This window comes from Rasamsonia byssochlamydoides, assembly GCF_041956645.1.
Source record: "Rasamsonia byssochlamydoides strain NRRL 3658 unplaced genomic scaffold VTN77scaffold_37, whole genome shotgun sequence".
NCBI lineage: Eukaryota > Fungi > Ascomycota > Eurotiomycetes > Eurotiales > Trichocomaceae > Rasamsonia > Rasamsonia byssochlamydoides.
In genome coordinates, this window is record NW_027192420.1 from 196,902 (window position 1) to 219,395 (window position 22,494).

General features: G+C 45.7%; 7 protein-coding genes across 7 annotated transcripts; 2 read left to right on the top strand and 5 right to left on the bottom strand.

Annotated features, from left to right (window-relative positions):
- Nucleotides 1-2,166: 2,166 nt before the first annotated feature.
- On the bottom strand, nucleotides 2,167-3,939 carry VTN77DRAFT_5150 (uncharacterized protein; the record flags this gene model as incomplete). Its single annotated transcript, XM_069421288.1, has 1 exon — nucleotides 2,167-3,939. One exon carries the CDS (start codon nucleotides 3,937-3,939, stop codon nucleotides 2,167-2,169), a length of 1,773 nt encoding a protein of 590 aa, XP_069277144.1.
- A 2,727-nt stretch (nucleotides 3,940-6,666) lies between these two features.
- Nucleotides 6,667-8,671, top strand: VTN77DRAFT_5151 (uncharacterized protein; the record flags this gene model as incomplete). Its single annotated transcript, XM_069421289.1, has 5 exons — nucleotides 6,667-6,747; nucleotides 6,809-6,882; nucleotides 6,935-7,013; nucleotides 7,068-8,021; nucleotides 8,069-8,671. 5 exons carry the CDS (start codon nucleotides 6,667-6,669, stop codon nucleotides 8,669-8,671), a joined length of 1,791 nt encoding a protein of 596 aa, XP_069277145.1.
- A 3,091-nt stretch (nucleotides 8,672-11,762) lies between these two features.
- Nucleotides 11,763-12,428, top strand: VTN77DRAFT_5152 (uncharacterized protein; the record flags this gene model as incomplete). Its single annotated transcript, XM_069421290.1, has 2 exons — nucleotides 11,763-12,338; nucleotides 12,396-12,428. The coding sequence occupies 2 exons, from the start codon at nucleotides 11,763-11,765 to the stop codon at nucleotides 12,426-12,428; spliced, it is 609 nt and encodes a 202-aa protein (XP_069277146.1).
- A 51-nt stretch (nucleotides 12,429-12,479) lies between these two features.
- VTN77DRAFT_5153 (uncharacterized protein) lies at nucleotides 12,480-12,822 on the bottom strand (the record flags this gene model as incomplete). Its single annotated transcript, XM_069421291.1, has 2 exons — nucleotides 12,480-12,587; nucleotides 12,652-12,822. 2 exons carry the CDS (start codon nucleotides 12,820-12,822, stop codon nucleotides 12,480-12,482), a joined length of 279 nt encoding a protein of 92 aa, XP_069277147.1.
- Nucleotides 12,823-15,088: 2,266 nt separating this feature from the next.
- Nucleotides 15,089-16,313, bottom strand: VTN77DRAFT_5154 (uncharacterized protein; the record flags this gene model as incomplete). Its single annotated transcript, XM_069421292.1, has 3 exons — nucleotides 15,089-15,669; nucleotides 15,785-16,208; nucleotides 16,293-16,313. 3 exons carry the CDS (start codon nucleotides 16,311-16,313, stop codon nucleotides 15,089-15,091), a joined length of 1,026 nt encoding a protein of 341 aa, XP_069277148.1.
- A 1,245-nt stretch (nucleotides 16,314-17,558) lies between these two features.
- On the bottom strand, nucleotides 17,559-18,989 carry VTN77DRAFT_5155 (uncharacterized protein; the record flags this gene model as incomplete). The annotated part of the gene is made up of 2 exons (XM_069421293.1): nucleotides 17,559-18,852; nucleotides 18,913-18,989. 2 exons carry the CDS (start codon nucleotides 18,987-18,989, stop codon nucleotides 17,559-17,561), a joined length of 1,371 nt encoding a protein of 456 aa, XP_069277149.1.
- An 834-nt stretch (nucleotides 18,990-19,823) lies between these two features.
- VTN77DRAFT_5156 (uncharacterized protein) lies at nucleotides 19,824-21,285 on the bottom strand (the record flags this gene model as incomplete). Its single annotated transcript, XM_069421294.1, has 9 exons — nucleotides 19,824-19,854; nucleotides 19,913-20,055; nucleotides 20,148-20,397; nucleotides 20,568-20,618; nucleotides 20,673-20,733; nucleotides 20,797-20,958; nucleotides 21,018-21,103; nucleotides 21,157-21,191; nucleotides 21,244-21,285. The coding sequence occupies 9 exons, from the start codon at nucleotides 21,283-21,285 to the stop codon at nucleotides 19,824-19,826; spliced, it is 861 nt and encodes a 286-aa protein (XP_069277150.1).
- Between the last annotated feature and the right edge of the window lie 1,209 nt (nucleotides 21,286-22,494).

Consider the following 22,494-nt stretch of genomic DNA (forward strand, 5'->3'; position numbering starts at 1 on the left):
TTATGATTTATCTATATTTGTCGCGTGACTGCTAACGGCCATGCTTTAAGCAGCTAACTTTTTTTCTTTAATCAGTTTTTATGCATTATGGACATCTTTCTATATAAGAGATTAAAAAGAGAGGTTTCCTTGCATTAATAGAGGCTATAATTCTGACCTTTTTTTTTGCTATTATTTTGAGCAATAAAGCTGTTCCGACAGGCTTATTTTGGCCGTGATGCCTTTTTCAAGCCTTTTCTATCTTTAGCCCTGTACTTTTCGCATCCCTTCTTGTTTTGAATTGTTGACCAACCACAACAACACCATATAGATAAAGATAAGGGCGGGCTATATACTTTTCCTACTTTATGCAAGAAGAGTTCATAAAATTTATAGGAGCAGTTAATAGAAACATTAGATTAAGAAGGATTGAACGCTGCTCATTAAAACACGGCCGATTTACGCTAAACCTATTTAATATTAAAGGCAGTACGTAAGCTCAGCCACTTGGATCAATCAATGGGTATGCGCGTAACGCCGGCGAATCTGAACGATGATAGCATGGGTATCCTCAAGTTTTTCGTCTGCGACCGCGAGATACAAGTCACTCACCACCAGAGGATATCCGAGTGTTTCGACGATGGCGTCGCCAACAACAGAGTGTTTGATGCCGCGATCTTCAAGACCTTGACACCCAACGAACAATCAATAATGAACAACGCTAGAAGATACAGAGTCCACTTAGACGTCTGCAGACTCGACTTAGAATTTGGTGCCATATACCCGATATGCCATACGGCTAGCGGAACTAGTCAGGCAATATCACTATCTGTATTTGAGGCTGACCAGGAAAGTTTCGCGATCTTGGGTCTTTAAAAAGAGTGAAAAGAGTGAGATAAGTAATGTCTGCCTTGAGCCTAAACTTGGATATCACTAATCTAACCGAATTACAAGAGACAGACAAGAAATCACAACACCATGTCAAACTAAGAAAAAAGAAAAACGCCACCATCTTGACTCCGAAGCTATAAAGAAGAGACGCTGGAATCAGGAAGCTGATGAAGTGAACTGGTACATATCGTCGGAGCAAGAGAACGGCGGGTTGAGTTTGTTGTGAACAGTCCATTCCACTACATCGTGGGAGCATTCTCGCGGCTGTTCGTATGTATGTCCAGTGAATTCGAATTGTATCTCTCCCACATCTGCTGGCACACCAAACTCTTCGTTCACAAAGCAGGGGAATGAGATCCGAGACATGGTTGATTCTCTAAAGAAGTATGACAGTGTTGACCCGATACGATTAATGCCGGAAGAGTCACATTTCATAGGACTACACCTAGAGAGACAGTTATTCAGATCTAGTTAATAGGCATGCTAAGTATCCATAAGAAAATCGCTTATGAGGTTTAGTAACCCCAGGCGTGGGCCTGCCTAACACGTGACTCGATCTCGCTTCACGTGACCCACACATCATAAGATCGAAGATTGCTCACCTTGATTTTACCTTTCTCCCTTCCCTCCTTGTCGATTCTACCCCTTCTCGATAGACCTGTGAAGGGCCAAAGCCTTGCTGTCTAGAAACTAGGAGCTCATAAAAAGGATTCGCTGGGGAAGGAAGAAAGGAAGGAAGAGAGAGAAAGGCACGCGAGTTATATCAACAGGAGTCATGTGATGAACAACAAATGGACCAATCAGAAAACGAGAGCGAAGCTGAGTCAGCAATATGGGCTTAGCTTGCAACACTAGCAATAATTATAGACTATACTAGCTTCTTATTCTAATATATTATTACCATAGTTCTACTATCCTGTGCAATATTCGATTCATCAAAGCTATAAAAATTATCTACTAGTAGAAGTATCTACTCATCAAGGTAGATATAATAATATATCTACTAATTAGATACTTTATCTAGGCCCCATAAATAACTACGACTTGGTATGGTTATATACCAGCTTCCTTTATTTATTATTCTTTGAGCAATGCATTACTTGAACATTATCGTACCATTATCCAGCATATTCCGATTCATCTCAAAAGCTATAGGGATTATCTACAGGTGGAAGGTAAGGTAAAGAAAAAATAAGCAAGAAACACTCGTCCTTTTGAAAAAGGTGAAAAGGTAAAAAAGATAAAGAAAAAGAAAGGTAAGGATTGAAGACTTCAAACTTCAGATCCAAAAGCTACCTACTGAATGACCGTCTGGTTATAGTACAGATCGCACGAGTGCGGATGCTGCAGACAGTACTGCGGCACCAGCGGCGTCGCCTGCACGCCGTTCGCGACCAGGTACTCGCGGAAGTTGAGGATGCGCTGCGTCATCTCAGTCGTGCGCTTCAGGCCGGTCACCGGGTCACGGTTCCCCGACCAGACCAGCTCCGCGAGGGCTGCCGCACGCGGCCACATCTTCGACGAGACGACCGTGTCGTCGACCTGCTCGGACCACAGCGGGGCGATGGCGCCCTGGACGTGTGCCGCCTGCGCCTCTGTCAGGTTGGTCGTGAAGTCGTAGTCGTAGATGCGCTGCCAGGTCTTGTACGGCGCGCACCAGCTGCCGCCGTTGCCGCCGTAGTTGAAGTTGGGCGTGCTGGGGTCCGGGTTCGACATCACGTCGTAGCGCGGGTCGTTGGTGACGAACCCGCCGAAGCCGCAGTCTAGATACAGGAAATCGGACGACGACACGATCACGTCGTACCCTTGCGCTGTCAGGTTCTGGATGTTGGCGATGCCGTTGTTCCACGTCTGCAGCAGCGTGTCTTTCGGCACGTTGTGCGCGTGTGGCGACGAGTTGACGATGTCCTCCCACGCGAGCAGCTTGCGCGTCGGCTTGACGCTCTTGAAGATCGGGTACGCGTGGTCGACCCAGTACTGGGCCAGGTCGTCGTAGGTGCGCGAGGGATCCTCCGCGAACCAGGCAGAGATGTAGCTACTAAAATTGTAGCAGCCCGTCTGCAGCTCGTCGCCGCCGACGTGGAAGTAGTCGTCTGTGAAGATGTTGGACAGCTCGTTGTACACGTTGGCCACGACCTGGTACGTCTTGTTGTTGATGATGTCCAGCTGCCCCGGGGTCGGCTCGACGGCCGTGTGCAGCGGCCAGTTGTCGTTGGACCACCAGGAATCAGCGCACGCCACGATGCTGGGGTCGACCTCCTTCCAGCCGGCGGCCGAGTGGCCCGGCATGTCGACCTCGGGCACGATCCGCACGCCGCGGGCGCGCGCGTACGCGATGATATCCCTGAGGTCGTCCTGCGAGAAGATCTTCTGCGGCGTGTAGGCGTCCTTGGTCATCTGCGGGTAGACCTGCATCTGCACGGGCCACGACTGCGAGTCGTCGAGGTGCCAGTGCAGGACGTTCATCTTCGACAGCGCCATGGCGTCGATCTGCTCGCGGATCTTGGGCAGCGAGATGAAGTTGCGGCCGGTGTCGATCATGATGCCGCGCCACGGGTAGAGAGGAGCATCCCGGATGCTGACGGGCTGCTCGATGATCAGGTTGCCCTTGCCGTCCGAGATGACGAGCTGCTGCAGCGTGGTGAAGGCGTGCAGGGCGCCCCAGATGGTCTTGGCGGTGATCTCGATGGAGGACGAGTTGCTCCTGACGTCGATCGTGTACGACTCGTCGACGCCGGCCTGCAAATCGGCGTTCAGGTCATCGATCTGCAGGTTGACGGCGCGCAGCTGCTGGACCGAGCGCTTGGTTGCAGCCTGGGTTGGGAAGGGCTGGTAGGTGGCGATGGGGGCTTCCGTCGCGGCAGGCACCCATTTCAGCGAGATGATGGTTTCTTTGGCGCGGTTCCAGGCGTCGTAGACGATCTGGTTGTAGGGCGTGTAGAGGACGATGTTTTCGGCGAAGTCGAGAGGCCCGGACGTGCCCCAGCTGATGTTGCGCGGAGCCGGCAGCGGGTTGACCGCGACGGCGGCCACGGTCGAGGCCACGCAGGCCAGCGCGAGGATACGCATTGTCTGCGGTCTAGAAAGAGTGACTCTGGTCAGTGTCAGACAGGCAGACAGTGATACAGTGGGAAGAAGAGAAGACAAGACAAACGAACGGACCTGGGGTTAATTAAAGAAGGTCAGTGTGCCCGCGGTCAGGGATCGGCATGGGAGCTGCTTTGTTATAAATAACAATCATTTAATTTCATGCCTACGCCGCAGTCCATTGTCCCCACCGATCTCGCCCACTTATCATCTCCACGATTACCTTCTTTGAACAGTTAAATTCTCAATGTAACATGAAGCAGGAATTACGCATCCAGAGTACTCCGGAAAGCTTAGCAGGCGCTATCGCTACCTAGCTTGACGCGTATACGCAACTCGACTAGCTCAACAACAATCATAACCCTGATTACGGAGTAGCGAGGGTATCTATCATCGGCATTGCAACCGATCTGACGCGTGCCGGGGTTTACTCCGTATTAAATTAATTTTAGCTAGGTTGGGGACCTGGCAACTACCCCTTTTTGCTAGTTCTCGAACTCGTTCTGAACAACCCCTCTGATAGTAATCAGGATCAGTGTTATCTCGATTATTACTCATACAAAGCCACCTTCCATTCACCAATTATTCTATCATTCTATCATTTGCTGATAGCTACGTACAAGAGAGGTCGCATGCTTCGGTGTCATCGCCTGCCATGTGGCCGGCCCTGAATCCTTATCAGTTGGCAAGTCGGAGTTGGACCCAACGTTACATCCGCCGAACTAGCCCTGCAGGTGACAGGATCACCTTCTGTTTTGAGCCAGGAGTTGTCCTGTTAAATTTAACAGCAGTGGAGGTCAAGTCAAGCCACAACAACATGTCATTCGAGTTCCCTTAGAGATTGGAAAGGTTCCAATTTCCATGTCCACCGACCCCGCAAGATGGATCCTGGGAGCATCTGATTGGCAGGGATCCAGCAGTAGTATGGAGTCTGCACATCCATACTCTGTACAGTACAATCACACAGTACCTAACCTACGCATTATAAATTAAATATTGTGTCTACCTACCGAGTCATTACTACCCGCGTATAGTATATGTAGGACGTATTCCAGAGGAAGAATTAAATCAATTCGTTGAACTGAGTTAACGTTTGGGACACAGACCTTATATAAGTCTGAGTGCTTTAAATTTATCTCTACCCAACGCCAAAACTAACCCAAAGATATAGATAGGGTTGTATTACTCATAAGGCTATGCATTAGTTACAAAACTAATAAGATCTACTTATTAAATCTTGGCTCGATAAGCTCAGCGAAGTCTAAGACTCGAAATATAAAGAATAAAATATAATGATAATTCGAATTAATTTAAAAATAGTAGTTAAGCTAAAATATTAATTCTTTTTTTTTCTTTTTTCTTTTTTTTCCCTTTTTCTTTCTTTCTTTCTTCTTTCTTTTTTCTTTTTTTTTTTACTTTTTTTTTTTTAGCTCTATAATATTCTGGCCTCAATTACCTAGGTATTAGGTATATACCTAGCTTTAATAGATCTTTCAAAATATTTCTTCTAGACTCATACTTGTTATAGGTCTGAGTTTATATAATTTTAATTTTAGTCACACGCATAGATGAGTATAGGACTTATTTTTCTAGTAAAACTCAGCCCAAGGCTAAGTATTATAAAACTAATAAGATCTACCTATTTATTGAATTTTTGCTCGATGAGCTGAGTTGAGCTGAGCTGAGTCTGGGACTCAGCTCGTGGCAACCATATTCCTGTTATTGTTATTGTTATTACGCTCACTGAATATATAAATAGATCAATGATGCTGGAAGGATGCTGCAAAAGAAAAAAGAAAAAAGAGAAAAACCTGCTCTCAGCTTTCCTGTATATCTAGATAATTAGGTACCTACCTAGATAGAGTTTATCAAGATCTATTACAGTCTAAATGGACCCCGATAACATTTTAAAAGGCACTCGGATTCGTACCTCAAGGCAGAGAGACTTGTCCCGTGACAGGATTACTAACGACAGCAGCAGCAGCCACTAGTAGCAAGACAAGAGACTAGTATACCGCACTGCACTGCAAAACACTGACTGTGTCGAGGCAACTTGGTATGATGATCCTGAATCAATTTGTCCTTTACAATATAATCCATTCTCTTCCTACAGCTAGTACATACGACCATAGGGTGTTTAAAACAGGGTTTCCTGTCCGCTCAGCCGCACTTAAGATAAGCTGCACACCAGCTGGTTTGTAGTTGGGTGGCTGACCACCAGCAATTCCCAGCTGTTAACAGGTTTTATTTGTTGGGTTAGACTGCCTTGCTCAGCAGGTGCCGCTTTTTACTCACAGATCAGGCCTGAGCTTTGATTTCTGATAGCTCTCCGTTAAGAGCTAACATATCAGCTCATACGATCATCATCTATACAACTGCAACAAAGTATCTTCCAGTTGAAGTAGTATCGTATTGACTTCACATCAGAGAGTGTTGTTCAATAAGTTCCTTGCCTTGGGATAGGACAACTACCAGGCTTGGCTGATTGGTCTGGTCAAACTGATTAGTGCCAACTCTGACACTAGAAAAAAAAATCCAACAGCTGAAACCAGGAGTCATGGCACTCTTTTCAGCTGAGTGGAAAACTTCTCGCAGTGTCTGTGTTGGGTCAAACACTCGAAGTTTTGACTATATTTTTTGGAAGACAATATGCTTCTCTACACATGCGACGACTTTGAACAGACATCACTGACGTTGCTACCACACAATATGGCTGCCTCTACAGCTTCCTCTCAGTTGACGCGTTTTGACCTTCCTGGGTTTACTCTGCCTCTGAATTATACACCAGATGTTAGAACCCATATACTTCCAGATTGCGATTCAATGTAATCTCCGCTAACGTGTTATCCAGCAGGAGAATCCTTACGATAAAACTATGTTTCCCAACGCATTGGATTATACTGATATTGATGGTGGCTACATCAGGTAAGTCTCAAAAGCATGGGCTCGAAACTGTTTGTTAACAAAGCCTCTCCAGCGGGCTGAGAACTTTTCGGGAGATTACAATGATGCAGGTGATGAATGTCATAACAGATAAGCCAGAATGGGACAGAAAAGTAAGGTACAACGGCCGACGCCACTTTTCTCGACTTGCAATATTTACTTCCTAGGTTTTTGACGAAGAAATCACTTCCAAATGGAGGAAAGAAATCTCCGACAGCGGCAGGGACGTGACACCGAAAATGATGGATTGGGTCATCGACGAGCTGAAGTACAAAGCAAAAATCCTTCAGGAAACCGGTATGGTCACTGCTTTTGACCCGGGTGTGGTGAAGTCGGATACAGCGATTTCTCATGAGCTTCAATCTGCTCTGAAGGAAGCCGTGCGTCCGCTTGAAGACGTGCCGGCAGAAAAGAAAGACTATCATCCGGGATCGGATATGAAAGTGGTTGATTTGGTACACCCATCGCTATTCCCTGTCATCTATGGCCGCAGTAGGATCATCAAGGACGAAGTGATCGGACTTGATGATTGCCTGGCTCGCTCCGGGCACGGAGAAGTGCTTCCAGTGCCGCCTGAAGAGGAAGCAGAAATCCCCGAATATGATGGGGATGAGGAACTTCAACCATTCAGCAGGAAGTTCCAGTGGCTACCCTGTGACGTGGAATTCGAAGATGGCGGCGAGTGTCGCGTTGTTTCCTACATCAACAACCTCCATCCACACAAGAATCGAGAACTGTATGAGGTCATTCAGAAGATCCTTGCGCGAACGATCCCACTATGGGACAAAACCTTGACGGAAATCAGGGGCAATCGATCGAACAGAATCAAATATAGAAAGGTTGAATATCTCCCCGGGTCGACACCTGAGCCTCAGCCTGAAGATGGCGAAAACGATCCTCAATTCTGGGAGCAGTATGAGAAATGGGAATCCTCCCGGCCAATCAAGCTACCCGAGCCTGGGGACTTCAAACCACCGAGCATCAGCCCAGAAAGCGAAGTTAATCTACGCAAGAAGTTTGGCGACAAAGGCATCCAAGTGATTGTGAAACTCGCCAACATTGAACTGACACCTGAAACACCCGAATACGAGGGCGGCTCATGGCATGTTGAAGGGCAACTGGCAAGTTCCCTTTTTTGTATGTCTTAGTCAAAACTAATGTCTGCCAGAATGAGCACATCTGCGCTACAGCAATCTACTACTACTCGAGCGAAAATATTACACCAAGCACGCTTTCGTTTCGCCAACGCGCAGACTCGGACGATGTGAATGGTGTTGGCTACCAACAAGACCGCCATGAGTTTCTGTGGGATGTCTTCGGCTTCGGCGACGAAACCGATAGTAGAGATGAAAGCCCAATTACCCAGGAACTGGGAAGTGTCTCATGCATTGAGGGCCGTCTTCTTACATTTCCCAATACCCTTCAACACCGCGTGTCCCCCTTTGAACTGGCCGACCGCTCCAAACCGGGCCACCGCAAAATCCTCGCCTTCTTTCTGGTCGATCCCCACCTACGCATTATTTCCTCGGCAAACATCCCCCCACAGAGAGCAGATTGGTGGGAGGAAAGGCTGAATCTCCGACGAGACGTATTGGCGCAGAAACTCCCTCCCGAACTGCAGGAGATGGTCATCAAGAACCTTGATGATTTTCCGATCACCATGGAAGAAGCGAAGCAGTACAGACTGGAACTCATGGAAGAAAGAAGCGCGGCGTCTCAAGAGCAGAACGAGAAGTTTGAAGTAGGAGCATTTTCACTTTGTGAGCATTGATATGCAAGTTGTCAGCGCAGGAAGTGCTCTACTGGTGAAGCAAGCAAGTACCTGAACGAAGGAAGGAGATGGAAGTGCAGACAGTCCACGGCAGGACCATTACCCCTGAGGAGAAGCTGATCGACCATGTTGGTTTCTGGGGTAAAATCCGCCTGTTTTCTCATATTATACTAGGAGTTCTAGTTTAGTCAAAGTCTACTATTTTATCGTTTCCGTCGACACAATTCTTGCTTTAGGACAATATTCCTTGTCACATTTTACTTCTTGTTACTTCTTGTTGGGCATGGTAGAACTCCAATTTGAGATATTAAACATCATTAAAGACAACATCTCTTGGTTCACTTTCCATAGAATACATATTATTATCTAGGCAGGGGAGTACAGAATGAAATAGGCCACTCTGCCAAAAAGGAAAAAAAAAAGATAAAAAAAAAGAAAAAGGAGAAGTGATTAAGTCGGCATCTAAATGATCTGTCTCGCCATTATGTTTATCTTCTTTACAAGAGTGGAAATGATATCCATTTCGCCATCATCCATAAGCATCCCATTCATTTTACGCTTAACTGCGTTAATGCGCCTGCTGCAGATTGTAAAGATCCGGATTAGACAGACCTTTAGGTGACATAAAAATTTCCAGCAGATTTGCTAATAGTACCCAAGGTTTGTCAGGGACAATAGATACGTCTAGTTCTAAGTTGTGCACTCTTGCCACTAAACACAGAATGATGAGATAATTTCTCTATGATGTGGGTTGAACATGCTGTACTGTAAGAACTCAGCACACATTACGGACACAGCAGGCGGAGGTGAGAATCCCAGCAGAGAAGATAGCGGAATAGTGGACAGTCCATATACATTATTATATATAGAGTGGAAACTCGTATCTTAATCCACGTAGTAATTCACTGATAGAATTCCTTGATGTTAATATTATAGGACACATATGTATGGAGCCGGCCAGGAAAGTAGGTCATAGACAGCGCTCGCTATCATATGCTACGCTATCTAGATAGATGTCCACTTCTCGCATGGGAGTCTAGACTGTAACTCAGTCTGTCTACAGTGCCTAGTCTAGTCTTATGTGAGTATATTGAACATATGCACTCTGTCCTTACCTTGGTATGTTCTCTGTATTGAATTGAACTGAACTAATTTTTTCCTTTTAAGAAGAAGACCCCAGTGCGCTCAATGCATATACTATGGCGTGCCAACATCTAATCGAAAATTGAGTAGTAGACGCAAAAACGTTTTCAATATTTGCAGCAGCAAGCCTGTCTTTGTGTGTATTCATATTAAGACATGAAAAAAAACACCCCTGTTAAAAAAATATCTATCCACAAAAAGGACGGGATGCAATGCAATCGACGAAGATCTATCTAGTCGCTATAATATTCTAAAATCAGAAAACCACAAGCAATGTTCAAACTTCCAACAGCCCACAGAATTCCAAGCAATCACTTCATAACAGTTCCCCTCGCAATTAGTTCCTGTCCAAGGGAGAAGACCAGGAGGTAGTTTAGTTCGGTAGTGCCAGTTGAACTGACCATTGTTATGATTTGACAGAGTTGATGGGGCTTATAAAAGTGTTGCACAGCTATCGAACGGTATTGTAATCGAAGAGTAGTCCAGGTCACTTTGATAGTACAGAGACTTCCATGCATTAGTTATTATTATTATTATAATTATATGACCCTGCTGTTCGACTAAACAAACCTGGCTCCTTTGTTGCATCAGGATGAGCTGTAGTAGATGCCACGGCAAGCACAACAGACAGGTAGGTGATTATTTGTTGATTGATTGATCAGTGAAGTTACATTGCGGGTGTCCAATTATACAAGAGCCTTACTAGATAAAAACGGTTGTATATAGGATGATAAGTTGGTAAATGGTATACTTATTATTGCGTATGATAAAACAATCCTCTTGGGATTTTAGTGACTGAGATAATCATTATATATGTTATTATCAGTATAGCGTTGCAATATTTCACATGCTTAACTAAAGATTATTGATGCAGAGGCTGAGTTTTCCAATTTTATGAATTCAGCAAGATATGTTCCCCTCCACCCAGAAATGTATATATTAGAATATGGCCTACTTTAGGAGTTATCCACTCTAGAGTCTCCATATAATTCTTTGAGATCACATAGTGTTTGCCAATTCTATAAGTGCTTATTTCTAAAATCACTTTAGTACAGACTAACTGTACTGATTGATAAACACTGAATAAATAAATATTGATTAATAGACTGGGATAGGTGTTATTTTTACTATAACTTAAGGGAGTGCATCGTTCTCTCTTTTATAAAGATTTAAGCCTGTAGTCAGGAATGAAGAATGAATAACCTTGAAAGATTCACGTTTGAATCTAACTGTCTAACCGTCAAATATCGATCTTTTTTTTTTTCGAGAAACTTCTCCGCTATTGAAAGCTGTATTTAAGACCATTTTGGGAACCAAGGAATCTTATAAGACAAGGAAAAAAAAAAGGCAGACTCGCTTAAACTCTAGCATATCCATAGGAGTCGGAAAGTTAGAAGTGCGACCTGGACTCCCTGTTGAGGTAGGGATCAAAGAGACTTCTCTCTGTTGGTAAATAATGCGAGTATATATATTCCCTCTAGATATGTCTGGGGCTGCTTTTCTCTTCCTCTCTCTCTTTTTTTTTTTAAAAAAAAAGAATCTGTTTTTCAATTTGGTACACACCTATTTAGTCACTTAACCCACGCAAGGAAGGCGGAAATTTTTTTTTTGGAAATGAATTCTTATTCCTTGTGTCAAAAGTCTCATGATAATAGTGACATCAACCAGACAACCTCCCTTCATCGACCTGATAAAGAACAAATGAATTTGCTTTTTGTTTTCTCTTTCTTTTCTGTTCCTTTAAGTATTATTTTTTTTAATTTTTAACTAGATTTATTCATTTCATTAACTGGGATAACTAATTGCTGCCTCCCCCATGGGGACCTCAATGACCCTCCCTTTCTCTGGGAGATGAAGATATACTGCTGCGCCTGTGGGGCAATGATCGAACCAGATAGTGAAGGATCTGTCCTCGCCGAACTCTGCAAGGAATTGCGAGCGCCCAAGCATGTGTCCAAGCGTGAGAATCTATCTATTAGTTGTCAAATATTATCACGACGGTCAGGGCCGGTATCAATACCGACTGTCGGGAATCGCTCAGCTCGACGACGCGATAGAAGACGCATCCTTCGCGGTTCCTCGAGATCGGGATGCTGCTGTTCTCGGGTTGCCTCGTTCTCGGCCAAGGGAGGGCGAGATTGAATCAGTGTTCTTGGCTGAAGATCCGCAGATGACCTCTTATTACCAAGGACAATGGCCCCGGCATCTGCAGCGGTGTGGGTACCCTGTCCATGTGCGCTGCTGGAGCTTGATTGAACGCATTATTGGCCCTGATGCCGAGACACATCTAGAACTTTTGATTGAGGCCCTTCGACAACAGTTCAGGAAATGGATCGATCCATCACCACACGCAGAGCCAGATGGATATTTTTCATTCTATCTTGAGCGCTATGAGATGTTAACCGACAAGACGCAATATCTCTTTCGAGACCCGGTCCAAATCGTGGCAGTCGAGCGTCTGCTGAAGAACGCAACTATAAAGAAGCGCAGGCGGTCTCCTCCACGTCGTCATCTAAAGGACCACGTTAGAGGAAAGAGAAGAAGATGAAGAAGAAATAACTATTAAGCAGCACAACACCAGGCGATCCTCTCGCCTCCAATTGGCGCTCGGTAGAAGCCCCTTTCGCATTGATCTCCCGTTGGATATACAGTATATCATACTAGATCAGCTGGACCGCCGCGATATTGCCACACTGCATGCCGCATTCACAGGCTCATCTGAATGGCGCGTGTCAGACTCATACTGGTTGCGAAGAGCACTCCGGACATTGGTCTATGAAATCCAGGATATTAGCAGCCATAAAAAATCCACTAATATGGAGATAGATTGGGAATACCTGTGTCTCTATGCTGAAGAGCTTGTCCGGACGTCGGAGCAGTTGCGGAACCGCGAGCGGATCATGCAGATTTTGGAAGGCACTAAGAAGGTTTTCTGTCAGATGATGAACAGGGAAAATCTTGATGGGAATGACGATCACAAGAAAGATAATTATGATGAGAGAACCCATCTCGTAATGCCAATAGTATGGCCTCGTAGAGTCTGTGGATACGACTGTCTTCAGTGGAGGGGAGATCGGCAAGATGCGATAGATCCGTAGGGCTGAGCATGTGGATTTACTACAAATGGAAATTTCATCAGCCATCGGGGTCGTCACGTCAGGCCAAAGACCAAACCATTAACCTCGATATATGGAGACGCACGTAAAGATAGCAGTGACTCAGCTGGAAGAGACTATTTGACATCTGCCCAGCAGAGAATCAGTGAATAGGTCTGAGCAGAGTCAAAATGCTAGCACGAATCGGCTTTAGGTCGGCAGGATGTCAGAAGTGTCAACTCGAGTAGTTCGTTCCAAGGCTGATGGCTGGAATGGCGAGAACTTCGTGTCAGAGGGACAACCGTATTCTGTGATAAGACTCTGGTGAAGTTCCATGGTTTGCCTTCTCAGAGTGAATTTATTCTTAGTACTGCGGTTGCTACTCTCCTCGCCACACCAGCCCCAGGAAAGAGAATAGAAGGCATCATCGACTTGAATCTCTTTAATTATGTAATTCACATTAAGTTTGTTATCTTTCTATGCTAATCGACTACCTCGTTCAGGCATTCCACGCGTTTGGCACAACAGATTCCCATTTTAGGAAAGAATTTGAGTTGTCCACCCTGGCTGTCTTCCATGGAAGGGCCTCACTGATTGGCAGACTGTATTCTGTGATAATTGTGCTATCCATTTGTTTTCAGGCAATACCAAATTGATCTATTTTTGCCAAGACAACAGAACTACCACCCTGGTACTGGCCCTCAGGCAAATCGACAGGCAGGGTTCAGGCATGACAACTCAGTTAGCGTGATGGGCTATAACTGAGATACTGAGATAAATACCTCCTACTTATGCAATTGTATTGCATCGTAGAGCATGCAATATCCCTATAATATCCCCTTAATGGCATACGAAAGAAAGAAAACAGACGCAAAGCCAGTTATCATTCGATCCATTAATCCGACAGCATGAAGACTTTCTTTGCCATCGATGGAGTCCCTCAACATGACCGAACGGACTGACAACAGAGTGTCCAAACAACTACCAGTGATGTGTTCAACACCTGTCCACATTCCCATTCCTCTTCCTCATGTGGAGAGATAGATTCAATACATTCTGTCAGAACTCTGAGACATTCGATCAGTCTCTCCTCTTCTTCAATCTTCTGGATTTGGAAAGTCCTGCCGACCTGCAGGTGGCTGAACGGTGCTGCATGTTGAAAGGCTGGACCGTGTTCCATAAGGATTTCGGCTCTAATACGAGAAGAGACCTAGGGTGCTGGAACATCAAAAGTGCAGGCTTACCAACTGCCCATTTGGGAATTGTATAGAAAGACGAACAAGAACAGTTTACCCAAGATATTGAACGATTGCCTTTCTAACCAGCCTCAGGCAAGGCTCATACGATAATAACAGTAGAGAGGAGAAGAAAAAAAAACAACACAAATTTGGATAGAAAACTCAGACTCCCATCGAGTGATCTGCCAATATTCTATGCTAGCAAATCTCGCCTATTTCTGCCTTTGGCTGGTAGGGTTTTACTGTTTGACTCTTTATTCCTGCAAGAGGCGAGATTTGGCTGGATACATCACACATACTCGTGGTGATGTTAGAATTGTTGGTGATTTTACGTCCACTAGCAAAACCATTCACCCACTATCCATACCTGGAGTTGAGGTGTATTCGTGCAGCACCCTCGGACGATGACAACTCTGTAATCTTCTACTTTATAGATTCCAAACAGATGATTCACTCCTCGGTCAGACTTTGTAGAGAGCAATAGATCACCTCTCATGGGATACTAGTAAGCGATAGTAGCCATTGTCTAACCCTAGTTTTGTATCTAGTATCAAGACCAACCAAAATGAGCCAATATCAGCGATTTTCTTCTTCTACTAGCTATGGAGGAGATTCAGATCCTCTGCCTTATTCAAGGTCCAGCTTCAGTTGATGGGTGGAAGGAAACAGGAAAATATGGAATTGTAGGAAAAGAAGCTGGAAGCAGGCTAATCAGCTGATCACATATTACTACACTATTCACTGGGCAGGCCACTCTCGAATGACTCATCTCTGTTTCAGATTGTACGATCCAGCCAGAGCAACATATATACGTTCTAGGCAAGTACTGTGCTTCGTATAAGGGGACAATTTTCTACTTGATAACGAGTGATACTTCCTCAAACAAAAAAAAAAAACTATTTATACTCCCCAAGTCATCACGTCGCATTCCTCTTGATCGATCACTTCCTCCCCAACAACTCAAGAGAATGCTCCGCCACGCTAACAATCTGCTCCTCATAGGTCTTAAACGTGAACCCAAACGTCTTCTCTGTATAGCTAGAATCGACCAGCACACGCGCCGTCTGGACCGCGCCGCCATCGACTTTGAACACCCCCTCAGCCACTTCCTTAGGGTACCGTCTCTTGACGATATCCAGCGCGTCACTCCAATTCGGCCCTTCAGGCCCCTGGCAGCTGGCGAGGAAGCTCTGATTACCTGCTATGGCAGGATCCAAGCTGTCGACATGCAGCCTCGCGACGTCGTCTAGATGCACGACCGTCGACGCAACTGGGAACGGAGCGGGTTTACCGAACAGCTGTCCGAACGCGAGCCCGTTCGTCCCCTTGGTGATGTCCTTGGCCTCGGTGACGGTCTCGTCCCGGCCGACGATGTAGCCGGGATGGATGTTGATCACGTCGAAGGCGGGCTTTTTCTCATTGATGAAGGCCTCTGTGGCCTGGAAGGCGAGTACCTTGGCCGCGAAGTACGCCTCGAGGACGTTGCTGTATGGACCGGTGGGGGTGGGAGCGCGGCTTTTCTCTGTTAATCAGTTAGAGGATTTTCTTCTTTTCTATTTCTCTTTCTTTCTTTCTTCTCTTCTCTTTTCTCTTTCCCAAATGACCACATCTATAGAAAAAGCAGACGGCCAACATACCCGTATGAACCGTCCCGTCGGGACTAAACAGCAAATTCGCCGGAATAAGCGACGCCACCGACGCCGTAATAACAACCCTCTTGATGCCGGGGACTTTACTCGCCGATTCAAGGATTCCCACGGTGCCCTTCACAGACGGCACAATAAGCTCGTTCTCATAGTCCGTAAAATGCGGCATCGCCAGCGGCGAGGCGGTATGGACGACGTACGTGACGCCGCCCTGGACAGCCTCGTCGTAGGCGCCCTCGACCGCGATGTCCGGCACGAGGACGGACTCGAGCTGGTCGACATAGGGGGCCACGGAGGGGCGAGACTTGATTTTCTCGAAGCCGGCCTCGTTGCGGACGGCGCAGCGGACGCGGTATCCTTTCTGCAGGGCGAAGACGAGGTTGCGGAAGCCGACCATGCCGGTGGCACCGGTGAGCTGCATTCGTTAGAAGGAGCGTGTTGAGAGACTTTGTCTGAAGAGACCAAATAGAGCAAAGAAAAAGAAATAGTAAGAACCCACCAGAACAAGTTCTCCGGCCATGACTACGACTGACTGATCACTGCAGTCGTCAAGATTCAAAAAAGATCTCAAATGAATAACGAATAAATAAAGACAAGTTGATTTTGTAGCCAGTATACAGATGTCGTTATCTTATGTTGGAGCCTGCCACACACTGAGTATTAGATCGGCCGTCAGGCCTAGTTAGAGAAATTAAGCCGTTCTTACAACTCTCAGCGAGACCCTGAGAGCCATCATCTTATCTCAACAATAAGTACGGAGTAAAATGGGGTATATATACGCCCCTATATATGTGCTTATGCTTCTTTTCAAGAATCCCCACCTACCTACCCAATACAGTATACAGTCTTACTCTGTCCACTATGTGACAGATCCATCTCCCATTTACATTAAAATTAGGTTCCCCGGCCCACCCATTCACTCTTCTTTGTTTCTTTGTTGCCATTTTAATTAAAAATCACATGAGTCTTTTATTTTTTTTTCCCTGCGTATTTCATATCATATTCAATTTGTCAGCCTAGATTATATACAAATTGTCATGACTTTTTAACTATTATTAGTAGCTTAATAATCAAACCTTATTTATACGTATTGTCATTGGTCAGTGGCTGGGTAATTATTAATGACTCCAACGACCCGGTCCATGGAACCAAACCAAGCTTATCAATGTTTTTCTGATTAGTGAACAGGAAAAACAGCAAAAGCATGTCATCATCATCAATTGTTAACTCGAAGACCAAGAAAAGAAAAGAATATAGAAATATTTATTAATCCAGAGCGGAGCGTCGGGGACGACGACTAATCAATAAAAATAAATCAACAATAATAATAATCCATCGGATCAATGTCTATCCATCCAACTGATCTAGTCTGATCTCATCTAATATCTAATGTCATATCTGATCTAATCCATCGCCGCTTGACAGACATTACTTTCTCTCTTTTCTTGCCGGGGAATTTATTATTAAGCTTAGGTTACATTATCTTATATCACCTATGTACACAGGAGTACAGAGTTACATACGTAGATGGGTAGTAGGTGCCTACCTACCTAGCTAGGCTACGTTGGATGGTTGGGAAAAATACATCTCTGAGATGCCCGTCTTGTGAGGATGTAATTACGTGCCTGCTGCTCTAATAATCCCCTGCTGTTGCATGATGATACAGATAGAGCTATCTGATAGTGGTATCTAGCCCTGCGTAATAATACGTCTTCTATCCTCGTGTGTAGAATAGGGAGTGGATCTTAAGAGGAAAGCTGGACGACTAGATCAAACAATCTTCGATGATCTGGATCCCTCGTCTCCGGCCGTACTTCACCATCCTGGAGGAAACCTTTTCGCAACCTCTGATATCGAGTTGCTCGATCTGCGGCATCATTCCCTCCTCTGCAGACCCGTGATCGTTTGATGCAACACGAAGGTCTGCTATCTTCCGAACAATGGATCCCGTGACGTCGGAGTGCGGGATGCGGAGGACTTTGAGCTCAGGCATTCCGTTCAGAAGACCGCTCACAACCATGTTGTCGAGATCACGCATGCCAACCGCTTCGCCACCCAGCATCAGACTAGTCAAGCCCCTGAATGCTCTTGTCGTAGACGCAATTCTGGCAATATCGTGACCGCTGATCAACTGGCAGTGGCTCACTTGCAATACCTTCAAGGTGGAGTCAACTGTCTGTAAAAGAGCGTCCAGGAGAGACGGGTCCGTGAAGAAAACATCATCGAGGACAAATACCTTGAGATTCGGAAGCTGTATGGACGAATGCAGCTCCGCCAGAATGTTCGTGCGAAACCTGTAGAGGCAGAGGTGTTCCAGGCGGGCGGAAAATTGATGCTCCAGCTGCAGTTGCAGCCCGCTGATCTCCAGCTTCTGGAGACGAGGATAGCAGATATCGTCCAGATAGATGTTACAGTCAGTGTGTCCACTGGGCAGCTGCGATTGGTAGCGCAATGACAGCTTTTGGAGATTAGGGATCAAGTCAAAAATCTTCTGCTCGCGAGTACGCCAGAACTCCGTGGTGAGATCCATGTCAGGGATTTCGTGGTACGGTATCGGGATGGTTCTAAAACCGGAAATGCTATCGGCTCCTTGCCAGCTGAGAGCTAACACCTTCAGCCTGGGCAGTTTAGCTGGCCACTGGACCTCAGTGAGCAGAGATCGAATTGCGCGATGGCACTCCAGTCTCTCAATGTTGGGGATCGATGTCAAGAACCGGGACAGATACGTCTGGGTCAAAGGGACACTGGCAGAGATCACGAGCGTCGTTAAGCTTGTGCAGGTCTTGAAAAGTTCATAGAGCCGCCTTCCGTCGAAGCTTGCCCCGACCTCCAGGTAGGTCAGATGAGGACATCGACTCAGCAGACCCAAAGCCGGGTCCAGAGCTGACTGGGAGATCTTGTTCACAGTCGCGTGGGTAAGCCGTCCTTGAGAGTCGACATAAGTCTCTATTGCAAGCAAGGATACTGGGACATGACCAGTCGAGAGGTCCAGATGTGTCCAGAGCCGTGGAATCGAGCTCAAAAATCGCTCCCACTTTTTGGAGACGCGCAGAATCGCCCTAAGAGATCGATCACATTAGAAATATACGTCAGCAACCATGCTGAACTGGAAGACGCACACAGTCTGCTTGAAATCAAAATATTGAAGGATGAGGTTGACAATGTCAAGCGGTAATACACGAAGGGGGTCTACCATCTTGTGTCGCTTGTTTTGGAGCTGTGAGATTGACAGTATGTTGGAATGTCCACCTTTGACGATTTTGAAGACTGGACTCGGTTCTGCAGTTGATCCTGTAGCAGGAAGGAAGCCATGTCATATGATTGATGGATTGGGTGTTGAGAGAGGAAAGTACGAAGGAGAGCACTCGACAGGAAGTCTACTTTGTTAGGAACCCTCGTAGCTTTCCTACCTAGGTAGGTGGGTACATTACACACTTGGTCAGCTGCTCAAGAGCCGGTTGCCCTTCACTAGCAGATGCAGCATTTGCAACCATTCAGGTCGATCCATTTGTTGTTCGCCAGATCCTCAGATTCCGGGACCTTGACTTTGATCCAGATCGAAATGGGTTCTCTTGGTTGTCTGCCATGGTCAAGGTGACAAGTACCTAGTTGAGAAGTCTGTTGATAGGATCCCATCCTTGAAGGACTTGATCTGTCACGTGGTTTCTGTATCACCCCCCTTTCCACCCCTTAAGCCAGTTACTTCATCACATGGGGATATGATAGACGTCTGGTGAGAGTCTTCCTGCTTCTGTACTGAGTCTTGCTGGTAACTATCTCATCCAGTAGTTTCCTGGTTAATGATCCAGTGGCCAGCGCGTACAACTTCGAGAACTCAACGACTTCGTTCATCAAATTACTATGTGGGTGATGGAAGGAAAACATAGTAATCCTATACCAGGAGAAAACTCCATTTCATACGGTAGAAACAGTTCACAGCAGAATTTAAGCGCTTGCCAAGTATATGCTATCCCAGAAGACATGTCCGGACATACAAGAAACCCAGCAATCTAAGAATGGAAGCTTCTTCTCACTCAGGCTTCTGGCCATACACGACGTAACTACATACCTGGTTGTTAGATCTCCAGGCAGTAAAGAGCATTCGAAGAACCAACTTACAAGTCAAACAGTCCATCCAACGCCGCAGCTGCGAGGACTCTTACTTCGTCAGGGGACCAGGATTCAAACCTAGTGAGGACAGCCATCGCAGCGCCCTCGAAACCTTGCTCAGCTTGTAGTAGAACCCAGGTTCCAAGGTTTTTCTGAAGGAAGTCCATAAGGTCAGTAATGGTAAAAAAGAAAGAGAAATATGTAGGAGAGAGGGGGAAAAAAAGCAAATAATTACTCCACATACGTAACGTGGTTCCTTAGGCCAGACTCCTATTGGCACCCGATACTTGTGAACCTGGATGTTCACAAATCCAGGTTCACGGAACCATTCTTCAAATGGTGGCCCTGGTCTTGTTGGATATCCTGCCTTTTCAAAAGCAGGGATTATCGTCTGATAATACTTCTCGATTGCCGTGCCTTTGGTTGTACCATCCTCAGACCTCAACAACATGTCCCAGTCCTGAAATTCTACCCAGCCTCCGGGATTGGTATAGCTAACCAATACGTTAGCAGAGTCTTAACTAAGGCTAGAAAGAGAGGTAAGCAGCTAAAGTTAGAAAACTATGCAACCTACTTGAATCATTGTTTCAACAACTTCCTGAAATCTTTTATAGAAGCAGACAGATAGCGAGCGTGGATAAAGTCAAATGAACTGGCCTCATACGTCCATTCAGATTCGATGTCATCGACGAGAAATTTCGAATTTGGCGGAACCCTATAGAGGCATTCTTTAATACCTGTTTAACAGATAGGGAGAGTACTTACTGACATGGATGGTTGAATAGGACTCAGATCAACACCAATGACCTCAGCAGAAGGATGCTGATCAGCTGCAACAATACTTATGAGTCTCTGGCAAATATAGATAATAGGGGTGTAATCGAATTGCTTACCAAAATGAATTGCCCATATTCCGGTCCCAGTGCCAAGATCAATGACTCGCTGTGGCGATTGAATAGGTGCGAAGAACAGTTTCCGTTCCATGATTGTTAATGTCAGCTCATGGCCCATGTCTAGGTGATCGGCTTCTCTCTCATCGTTGGGCAGGAGGTAACCTTTTAGTAGGAAGTCAGTGAAAATGCAGATTTTAGTCTTTAAAGAAACGGCCTCTTACTGCCATCGCGGTACGCATGGTAGCGCCGGCCATTCTCATGGCGGTAATCCAGAACCGAAGACGTCAACGAGGCACTGTAAGTTGATCTGGCCTATAGTCAGTTGCATGACTTCAAGAAAGGTACGAATCTGTTACTGACAGCTGGTGCCCATAGATAGAATCATTGTCAGTAGCCTAAGGTCCCCGTTAGAAGCCATGATTGTTATGCCAGTAGACTTTTGCGAACCTGAACATCCACTTCAATGGCAGGTTTCGTGGATTCTGCCATTGTTGATCTTTGAGAATGCCTCAACTGAGGCAAGAAGAACAGCTTTCCGACAGAGAAGTCAGTCGGACAATGGGACGTGACAGACGCGATTGTGGTACGGAGTACGGAGTATTTTGGCAAAGAACGTGCTGCAAATCAGCTTCTTTTGGACAAGCTATTCAACGCATTAGTGTTATGAAAGTGTCAGGGGTGTTGGTATCCAGGGGATGCGCCGAACCGTAAAGGGAACAAGCTTAAAACCGGGGTAAGCACTACCTTGGATGTGACTGGTCAAAGAACATCAGAACTCCGCCGAGCCACGCCTAGTTAATATATCTATTACCCCTGCGGTGAGAGCTATCGATTAAGTGAGGATTTGGCTTTGTCGAGTAGGTCGTCGCCGCTCCTGACCGGCAAGATACGAGGTTGACGTCGTGCCGATTGTCGAGTAGCGGTGGAAGGGAACTTGCTTGATTGATTGAACTGTCTGGGAAGAAGCTGAGCTACCTACATGAATGAAGAAGATGACTGGTGATTACCCAATGAGCTGTTGCAGCAAGGCTCCTCGAGTTCACAAGTCGTACTTGATGTCGTGGAAGCAGGCTCTGCTGTCTGGATACTGACACAAGAACTCGTCCGTCGCAATGACCCAGAGTGACAGTCAATGAATTGCGTTCAGACAGGTATATAATACCTGTCGGCGTTCTAGGAGATTGCGATCTGGCTGTGAAGCCTGCAGCTACTCGCGACAAGGAAGGTGATAGAAATTTACCAGATATAGGTGTTTTTGTCCAATACAACCTATCTTTCTGTTCTTACTCCATCTTTCTTCCTCTTTTCTATAGAGCAGTTATCCTTGCAATATTGATCTCCTAGTCTTCGACAATACCTTTCTCTTAATGAAAGTTTTTAGCAGTGGACTGTAGAGACCACATAATATCTCTGCAGTTTTTTTTTTCTTTCTTTTTTTTCTTTCTTTTTTTTTCGCCCTATAAAAATTGAAATTTTTATAAATCTGTATGGTACCTTCTAAAATATCTATCAATTGATTGATCGGTTGGTCTCAAGCCAGTTAATAATAATAATAGCTAGGCTAGGTACAGAGTACATACCTAGGCTAGAGAGACGAGGCTAGATAAATAATCACCGGGAGATACCTATCTCGATAGGAAGCTAATGGTCTAAATTTAACAGAGGACATACATATTGTCAGCGCCTAGGGGTTCTAGG